This window comes from Triplophysa dalaica, chromosome 16, assembly GCF_015846415.1.
Source record: "Triplophysa dalaica isolate WHDGS20190420 chromosome 16, ASM1584641v1, whole genome shotgun sequence".
NCBI lineage: Eukaryota > Metazoa > Chordata > Actinopteri > Cypriniformes > Nemacheilidae > Triplophysa > Triplophysa dalaica.
In genome coordinates this window covers 9672558-9682629 of record NC_079557.1, presented here as the reverse complement: position 1 = coordinate 9682629, position 10072 = coordinate 9672558, and the positions used below count along the sequence as shown (strand labels likewise).

The following is a 10072-nucleotide window of genomic DNA, read 5'->3' as shown; positions in this document are numbered from 1 at the left end:
TGTTCTGCCTACTGGCCCCGTTCCTTCAAACACTCTGGTTTCACAGCTGCCAACAATTTTAAAGATATGTCTTGTCAGAATGCTGACAGATTTAAACTCTACGACCAGCATTAAGTTCTAAAATTATTGCAAAGACTGACCTGCTTTCCTAGTTTTAATCTAATAATAACATTTTGATGGTGAGGGGTGCAGCTGCTATTCAAAGTATTCAATGGGCCTTTCACAAGGGAGACTCTCTTCCGTTACGTTATTCTTAGAAATTGTTGCTCGGATGGACGTCAATTTTTTTCCTTATGCCGTGATAACACTTTTTACACAAGCTTTGTAAAGTTAGGTTAGGTTTGTAAAGTTTTTGAAGGCTGAGCTCTTTAATGTACTCCACAAAAAGATTGTTTGTCCTCTGACAATAACAATTTGCCTTATGTGTTGATACTGCTATGCCATGTTTAACATTCCTGTCCTGAGTGCCTATATAACAGTGTTTCAGAGCGCAGCCATAAATGACCAAATGTAGACTAACAATTTACACTTATACAGTAAAACTAGTAATATGAGGATTATGAACGCATTTTGTGTGCACACATTATAATCACTCAAGGCAACACATACAACTGCACAGTGAAAACTAATAATACACAGATTAAATATCCATCAGAAATATCAAGTAGGCCTATATAAATTGTAGCATATGAGTCGACCATGCCAAACCACATCCATTTAGCCAACAAACAAACAACTTAGTTTTTCCTTTTAAAATGAATCATCTAATCAACAGATAAATAGGCTATATTACTTCTTCACAAATTTCAGATCATTTTAACTCCATTTCTTAAATGTACCAAATCTTATTTGATATCATTAAATGACGTCAACAGGTACAGTTATTTATTCATTTATAAACCACTAAACAGACCAGCAGTCATGTAAAAGAAGCATTATAATATTCAAAGAACCATATGATCATAAAATGCATCTGAAATATGAAAAACATTACATTACATTTACAGTAATCTGCCTTTCGCTGTGATTGTCACATGTCAGCGAGTCTATCCACAGGCACGTAAACAGCCACACCCTGTTCCCCGATGATGATGCTTTTCTGGGAACTGGCGGGAGAGAGACATTAGCGCCTGTCGCCAAGTGTGTGTGCTGTTCGTATGTGCACAGTGCATGTGTTAAAGTGATGCATACAGTAGGCAGTATGTACGGGCTGGGTTTTGGAGGGGGAGTCCAGAGTTAATGAGCGATACTTTAACACCCGAACCCCCTTCTGGCTAATCATGTTTCTGTCTGGAATAAACACACGAGTCAGAACAGCCCTCCTCCAACTCTCACATACACGCATCCTCCTGTTATGCGCTGCAGGCCCAGATGAAAAAATACACAACAGATGGCTTTGCGGCCTCTACAAGGGCATCTAGCCGTCTACATGCAGTTAGTTGGCAGTGGGATGCATGTGTTTGAGTGTGTGTGTATTTTCAGATTCTTATAACGAATGCTATCGTGTCCCACTCGATTGTAGCGCTAGCTGCCTTGTTACCATGGAAACCGGCTTTAGATGTTACCAAGAGGAAACGCATGCACACATACGAATGAATCAAATCAAACACCACAGCGTTTCATGGATATTTACAAGGATTACACAAATATCTGTCACCTAGCGGCCAAGATTTTATTATTTACATAAGCGTTCTTAAATATAAACAAATAAATCGAATAAAAATAATGCATCTTTGAAACTGCAGTTTCGACTTGATTCTTGTTTTACTGTTGATTTTAAAAACTGAGTTGGTTAATATGTTGAATTATTAACAAAGCACAGTGATTTTAGCAATGATGTTAAACCTCTCAGTGTTGCACCACGTTGAATATTATTCCACAAAAGCCTATTTTGTTCTTTTTTTAAATGTCCATTTCGAGCATAAAACGACATGAAGATTTCATAGGAAGGAGGATGAGAAAGAAAGAGAGAGCGTGAGAGAGACAAGAGGTCTAAAAAGTTAATTTCTGGGCACATTCATGAAAAGCAGTATGCTTGCTTTAGATATCCATGGCAACCTTATGCAATGAATTGAGTCTGAGATGCATGGTAACAACCGAAAGACGCTTTATGTATTGACAGTGGCAGTAACCGTTTGAGTGTTCCTGAGTGTCTGTGATGGAATTGAAAGAAACAGTGTGACAGTGTATGTGGGTAGGGTAAAGAGAGAGTAAAGGGAGGCTAAAGGGGGTAAACAGGGACTCGGGCAGCTTGCCTAAAACCAGCCTGTCTCGCTGTGAGCTTGCTAAATGAAAGTCTAATTTGTATCCTCGGGTGAAAGAAGACGTGGATTGCATTGTTTTATACAAGACACAGGCATGTTAATACAGAGACAACAATAGGCCATGGGAGCTGCTGGGTTTAACTGATAAATGCTGGATTTATGGTTACAGACGTTTTTATTGCATTTCCAAAGAGACCAATTAAACAAGCATTTGTATGAGATACAGTTAGATGAAAAGTGTTGGGATGGTGTGCCGAATCTGTGTGCTGTATACAAATAGAAGTGTTTCGGAGAATGTACAATATGCAGTTTTTTTAAATGTATGGCGACCTGAAAAGGTTAAAAATATATCATAAAAATTCCGATTTCAATGCTTTTAAACTTGGTATACACTGTTTTTTAGCTTAAGAAAGTATATATTATGTAGAAAAATAGAAAAGGCTGTACATTGATTTATAAGTTGCATAGACATGTTAGTTTATTTCAAGAATGAATGCTGATTTCTAGAACCTTGTAATGTGAAAAAAAGCTCTTGTAGAACACAACACTTTTTTAACTGATCATAGTACTTAGCTAAAGATCTTTGATAGACATCTTTCTGCAAGAGTCTCCAGTCCTCATCATCATCACTTAATTTGTTCAATAACAATGAATTTGTAGTTATGTTAACAATAGTTTACATTTGTGACTAAACCAAGATAAATATGTTTGATAAATGAGGTATGTTGGCTTACACGTGAGGCCCAGGCACTTAACAAGCCACATGACTGGAGTTTATATGAAGTTCTGGCTCGCTCTGGTGAGCTAAAAGTGAAGCCAATCTGACAGCCTGTTCTCCAAGAGTGGGCTTAATATTGAAGCGATCTATCAAGAAGCCAAAGAAAAAATATGTCAGGCTTACCTTTTACTATATACGATTGTAATATATACAGTAAAATACATCATCCATCCAAACATTGCTTAAACTCTACAGTAATACGTTCACATGACACAAATATCTCAAGGATTCATCATATGATGTAATGGTGAGAAATGACTCACTTGGGTCTTGGTTTCTTTCTTCTTTTCTCTGTTCTATGTGTCTGTGTATGATAGTCAGGGCTTTAAGTTGGTTGGCAATGATGTTTGGTTCTGCTATAACCTCACTGAGACACAGGTTGTTTTTTATGGCGACTGAAGCCGTGGCTCGGGCCACCATAGGCAACTGTTCCTGATAGGCCTTATCTGTGAATTCTTGCTCCACCCTCTGGATGGTTTGGATCCTACAGGAAACATAAAACAAACAGAGAACAGGTGAGCTTAACCTCACTTGAAATCAAATACCATCTGCATTTTGGACCATGTTTTTTACACATGGCATTATTTCCAATCTTGGATAGTATTTAGGAAAGAATGCAAACGCGGATGCAGGGCATGCGTTTCAGTCCCCATTAAACTATGAATGAAGCAAATCAAGAAATTACTTTTATGTGCTAGGACATACACAGAAAATGTTTATACAGCCTAAAACTGTTTTCCAGATAACTCAATGTATGATTTTGATTTGATAAGCTGGGCATGCATGCATGAGCTTACCTTCTGTTGGTCAGGATGCTGTAAATGTCCTGGATAAGGAGCTCTGCAGCACCAGGTTTACTGTGGATTGTGCCGTCTATGACTTCTTTCGACAGACCAATGCAATGCTTCACAAAAAACTAAAAGGAAATGTCGTATTACAGAAAGTGGTTCTTTATTGTACCTGTGAGAAATCTTGGCCTGATGATAATAAACATATCAAAATAAACAACAAAGATACAACTCAAATTTAGTTTTCACGTTGGTCGTTTTACTATCCGACTCACTTTGTCAATCTGGGACCAGTTTGATTGCTTGGTGGCCACTGATGCTCCATTGTCATATGAGTGCATGTGAAAGTCCTTTGGGAAGTACCAAGAAAATATTTCTGCCACTAGGTATCCATTGGAAAAGTCTCTTTGAGTTTGTGACAAAAGCAAAAAATGGTGAGTGTTTGATGAAGCAACATTTAACCTAAAAATGAAAGTTCTGTCATGATTTACTAAGCAATTTCTTTGTTCGGTTGAACACAAAGAAAGTTATTTGGAAGAATGTTAGCAACTGACAGTTCAGGGACACCATTGACTACAATGTTAGATTCAATTATTCTTTGTTTAACTGTTCTGTTGAACACAAAAGAAGATATTTCGAGGACTTTAGGAAAGGGATTCTCATTTTTCCTGATAGTCAATGACGCCCCAGAACTGTAGGTTGCTAACATTCTTCGAAATATCTTCATTTATGTTCAACCGAACAAAGGTTCAGAACAGCAACAGTGTGACTAATTCATGGCAGAAGTTTCATTTTTTGGTGAACTATACTTTTAAACACGTTTCTCACAACATCAATGACTAAAAACTTGTGATCTTGTTCACCAATGGAGGTACTAAATGTTTTATCGTCAATACATTTCATTCTATTTTAAATTAATATTGGATGTGGATTGAATTGCAATCTTTATACAACAAATTGGACTCTTCTGGTATATTAGGCTACTGCACTTTACAAATGAAGTATAATTGAGTTACATAGAAGTGTAAATGTATTAAGATCCACTGCTTTTAGTTTTAGGGTTCAAAACAAAGCCGCCGTTGTCTTCTTAACCGACTCACCTGCGCATGTTTTTAGGAGAAAACGACAAATCAAGACTTTGCAGCCATTTTAGAACCTCTCGTGGTAGACCAGCCTTCTTTGGCGACTGTGAATAGGCCATTTCTAGGTGATATTTACCACATAAACTGTATTTAGTCGGAGTGAGGACAAAACATCGTACACCTCATTGTTTACTGTTGCGTGGGAACATGAACACGGGTGGAGTTGAAGTGCTGCCACCCGCTGGTCACTCAGTGTAGTACACCTTTACGGCCTCACTGCTTCCTTTCTCTTGACAACTCTCAGCACTGCTGTCTTTATTTAATATAAATAATAACATAAAGGCACGTATGACTACAAAATATAGATAGTTTTTCTGTTTGTTTTCACGGGTTGAAACAAGATTTATCAAAACTGTGTAAAATGTGATCTGTGGGACCTGCAGTATATTTGAGAAAGCTGTTCTTGATCTGAAATGCTATGCTACAGTACAAAATGTACAATATTTTAATAGGTCTAACTAAGTGTTATAGACTATATCCTTTGCTGTTCAAATAAATAGCCTATGAGATCTACACTATAGCTTTAGAATGAATGACTGGTCTACCAGTACCAGTTGTAGGTTATAGGCTACTAAAATTAACATGCTTCTTCATTCGGACCTTAGGTATCAAGAAACATATTGCTAACAAACCAGACCAAAAAGATATTGGTTATATATATTATATTTAAGTCAATCCAGACATCAAAATATAGACAGCCAGTGGGGACAATGGCATTATTTATATTGTAGAAAGTCCTTCATTGGTTTAGGGAGGGGCAAATGTGGTATAAGATGAAGGCGGGAACGCCCCAAACTCTCCCTGATTTGCTGACGTGACAGCTGATGCAAAGAACGTGGCATAGCTGTAGAAGGAACAAAAAAGATCAAATCTAATGGAGAAAATGTGTAACGTTTATACGTTATGAAATTAAAGTGATTCAAATACATTCTAAACCAAACCAGTGATTAAGTTTTGCCAAAATATCTTCACAAGTACATATAACTCACCTTCATAAATCAACAGGAAGCCCTCGGTTAAACTCCCTGGAGGTGCAACCTCTGCGGGCCGTTTATACTCCATGTTACGTGCATTTATATCTGCCCCGTATTCCAGCAGGAGCTTCACTATGCTTACACAGTCTTTCTGGGCAGCTGCATGAAGAGGAGTCTCCATATTTGTGCCTCTATGCACGTTTGCACCTATGGTGTGATTATGACAAATGTAGTATCATAATAATAGACTGAAGCGTATTCGCACTTTAAGTGTGAACTTAATATACAAATAAAAAAATCAAGGTGAAAAATATAAAACCCTACTATAGTTGCAGGACTCCAGTCATTAAATGTTTTAGTGTTCTGGATATGATACCGTATGACTGTTTCTCAACATAGCTGTGTGAATTTTGGGACATGTTTACCTCCATCAAGCAACTTGCGGGCACATAAGAACTCCCTACATCGACAAGCGCTGTAGAGGGGGGTGCCCATGTGAGGAATTTCATAATCTGCATCCACACCCCACGCGACCAGCGCCTCCAAACACTTGAAGTGGCCTTTTGCATGACAACACAAAACATAAACATCATTAGAAATAATCCAAGTGTCTGTCAGCAAGTGATATGATATTGGTTGTGTGGGGCCCTGAGCCCCCAGAGCCAGTCCTGTAACCACCTCTGCTGACTGTCTCATGGATGGGTGAAGGCTGGCATATAGCCAGGGCCTGTGGTCTAGCATCGCTCTGCAAGAGAAGCTCTAGACATGGCAGACTGCCAGCTGAACAGGCATTAAACAATGGAGTCACACCATCAATCGTTGTCACATTAACCTGGGCAAACAGACATAAATAACAGAAACAATATGAGAAGACATTACAAACACATTAACTGAATATATATTTATACCTAATTCTCTTTTATCTGGTGATTTGGTGTTTAGGCTATTGTTTTATTTAACCTACTTAATCTTATAACTTTAGATTGAATACAATGTAATTAAATACATTTTAATAATAATTCATATCTAATTGTATAGCATAAAGCACATACAGTATAGTTTACTGTATTAAATCACATCTCAGTAAAACAAGCATTATCCAATGCTACTCGAATCCTGTCAAATGAAAATGTTACCAATCAGCCCTGCAGAGACTAACGTTGGCTCCGGCATCTATCAGGGCTCTGGCACAGGCAACGTGGCTCCCTATGCACGCCTCATGAAGAGGGCTAATGTGGTCTATTGTCAGCACATTCACACTGTGACCCTGAGGACAGATTAAAAATATGAGTATTGCATTACAATGTGCAGGATTGTTAAATTCCAGATGGTGGCAGTAGTGCCCTTTTACTACTGTAAATGACGGTTTGCAGTTCTTGTAATGCAACAAATGTGTATTACATTTTTAATCCAGTAGAGTGCATGTGTCTCTAATAATAACATGATAAATTCATCGTCTTTTGCACACCAGTCACATGTTATTTAAACAGGCATATTACCTGAGCAATCAGGGTCTTGAGGGCCAGCAGTCGTCCTTGGCTGGCAGCATCGTGAAGAGGGGAGAGATCAGCCCTTGATCCTAAAGAAAAGTGAAAAAGTGATTTGCTAAAAAGGAATTCGATATTGGAGCTGTTTGAAATAAGAGCACCATCCTAAAAATGGATTTAAACACTTGGATGTAAAAGTCTGACACTAGTGAAAATGCTTTAATTTTGCATTATACAATTTTTGGTTGTCCACCATTGACTACCATTGATACAGAAATTACTGTGGTAGTCAAAATTGCCCCAGAACGGTTTGCTTTCCTACATTCTTCAAAATATCTTCTTTTGTGTTTTGCAGAACAAACAAATTTATTAAGCAATTGTTCCTTCTATGCTGGCCTATTCAGTGCTGGCCAAGAACATTTGTAACAAGCATTCTTCCAAATATCTTTCTCTGTGTTCTCTGTGTCAAGAAAGAAATGTACACAGATGTGGAACAACTTATTGGTGAGTAAATGTAGAGAACATTTTAGTTTTTGGGTGAAGTGTTCTTGTAAATAGTCCCAGACTAAAATGCATGTTTGAGCCCTCTGAAAAAGTCTTGCTCTGACATAACTTATACTTACGTGTCATTTTGTCTTGTTTTTGTAAGGCACGTTTGTAGAAACTATAAATGTAACTCATTTACAGTAACTATCTTAATCCAAGCCTTGTGTGGGAAACCCCCAAACAGTTTACTAACTGGACTATTCATGTTATACCATGCTATCCATGATATATGGATTGTTAACATTTAAATAGTAAAAAGCGCAGAATATTTCAAACGCATTTTATCAAACTTTCCTTGTTTTGAAAAAAAGCATTAAAACTTTACATTTATTTTCACTTCTAATAAGACACTAAATCCAAGACATATGATCTTAGACGGTGGAACCCACTGTATTTATAGCCCCATTTAAAAATATCATAACAGTAAATGATAGTTTACACACCTGAGTCAATATCCAGTATAACTGCTGATGCATTCCACACGTCATCATCGTCACCTCCCTTCATCTCTCACTCAACTAATGTATGTAAGGCTGCTGATAGAGAGCATAAAACTAAACCTCAAACTTACTGTACATTATGAGAAATATCTATCTCTACAACTAGGTTAAAACCCTCTACTCATTGCCAAATAAATGTTTGACACAACCATCTTCTCAACATCCATAAGATAAAAAAACCTCTGTTGTGACTTCGTCACACATCATTCTTTTAGTTCCCTTCTTTGGTTTCACATTCAAGAACAATTAATTCAAGAACACAGCTCACTTCTGCATTCAGGATATTGTAAATCGGCCCACGTACACACGAAACATATCAAAGCACCAACCTTGGCTGGTTAACCAGCTCAGCAAGACTTCCGCTTTTGACAGAGCTTGCGTCCCTTCAGGAAAATGTTTTCTCCTTATATCATTCTCTTCAAAAAATCTTTTACAAAGTTACTGAAACTGTCTGCTCTTTTCATCTGCGTTGCCCTACTTAAGTTGCTTGGTAAATGCCAGACTAAGGCAATCCCCTGTGACTATCCCTTGACTCTGTTCCCTGGTCCCTGATCTTAAACTCAGAGAAACAGTTTTCTGAGATGCTCTGTGAAACAACTTGTTTGTACCAAAAGCCCTCGCTGCTGTTTATACGACCTGCTCAGAATCCTGCAGACAAACGTCTGGCTGTACAGACTTTTGCTAGACAAAAGATGACTGGGTTTTTTGTAATCAAAATGTGCATGGGGGAGTTCTGGAATCAGATGCCATGGCCTCAATTCTATTTATACAACACTGTAAACAGCAGCCTGGCAGCCATGAGCTGTAAAATGATTAGTGAAATGCCACATGATCAGGGCACCCTGTCATGATACAAAACATACAAAAACAAATCATAACAGCATGCCTTGGAATACAAAGATGATGCCATTCGAATGGGTGTTTGACATTTATACAAATCACAAGTGAACTACTCCCTGCTGTGGATATAACACAACTGGCTGGCCCTTATCACATGCTGTGACAGCTGCTATATATACTGTATAAATCAAATCCCAGAGTGCCATTAAACCATTAATGATATTGTTGCTTATCAGCAAAACATATCAATGCAAACAGGCCAACATGTACAAATTGGATAAAAAAGGAAACCCACACTTCTGGATGTGTACTTACCATAACCTTGACCGTTACCATAGAAGTCAGCTGAAATTCGGGCAGCCTCCCTGCGGTTGCCCTTGATGATGTAGAACTGTGTGAGTAAATTAAGGGTAATTCTGACAAATAGTTTGAAGCAGAAGAGGGCCAGGATGGTGAGGTAAACATTGGGCAGCAGTGCTGCAAATGGTCTGTATTCCTCAGTGGTCTCTGTCATGGCTGGCTGTGTTTGAAGGTTTTGGGCAGTATATACACACAGATTGTGTGTTCCACCCCAACAGCACCCCCTATACACTCGGGCCTATACTGCATCTCCAATGAGATTTGAGGACAAGATTTTACCAGATTTTACCCTATTATCCCGGAGCCCTGTGATTGTGAGGATGTTACAACACAAGTAGGCTGGATTTTCACACGTTGAATGAGGATGGAAGGAATTAAATGCAGTAATGCAAA

General features: G+C 38.2%; 2 protein-coding genes across 4 annotated transcripts; both read right to left on the bottom strand.

Annotated features, from left to right (window-relative positions):
- Positions 1-2436: 2436 nt before the first annotated feature.
- Positions 2437-5148, bottom strand: spata4 (spermatogenesis associated 4). 2 transcript variants are annotated; one of them, XM_056770041.1, is made up of 6 exons: positions 4931-5148; positions 4106-4235; positions 3840-3958; positions 3306-3526; positions 2999-3128; positions 2437-2594 (listed from the first exon to the last, which is right to left on the bottom strand). In XM_056770041.1, exons 1-5 carry the CDS (start codon positions 5029-5031, stop codon positions 3016-3018), a joined length of 684 nt encoding a protein of 227 aa, XP_056626019.1. In that variant the 5' UTR covers positions 5032-5148; the 3' UTR covers positions 2437-2594; positions 2999-3015. The 2 variants fall into 2 exon arrangements, with proteins under 2 accessions (XP_056626019.1, XP_056626018.1); XM_056770040.1 differs by lacking the exon at positions 2437-2594 and having other exon boundaries at positions 2603-3128.
- A 471-nt stretch (positions 5149-5619) lies between these two features.
- On the bottom strand, positions 5620-9833 carry asb5a (ankyrin repeat and SOCS box containing 5a). 2 transcript variants are annotated; one of them, XM_056770032.1, is made up of 7 exons: positions 9635-9833; positions 7446-7525; positions 7106-7213; positions 6625-6778; positions 6372-6506; positions 5962-6153; positions 5620-5816 (listed from the first exon to the last, which is right to left on the bottom strand). In XM_056770032.1, the coding sequence occupies exons 1-7, from the start codon at positions 9831-9833 to the stop codon at positions 5689-5691; spliced, it is 996 nt and encodes a 331-aa protein (XP_056626010.1). In that variant the 3' UTR covers positions 5620-5688. The 2 variants fall into 2 exon arrangements, with proteins under 2 accessions (XP_056626010.1, XP_056626011.1); XM_056770033.1 differs by lacking the exon at positions 9635-9833 and adding an exon at positions 8423-8611.
- Positions 9834-10072: the final 239 nt, after the last annotated feature.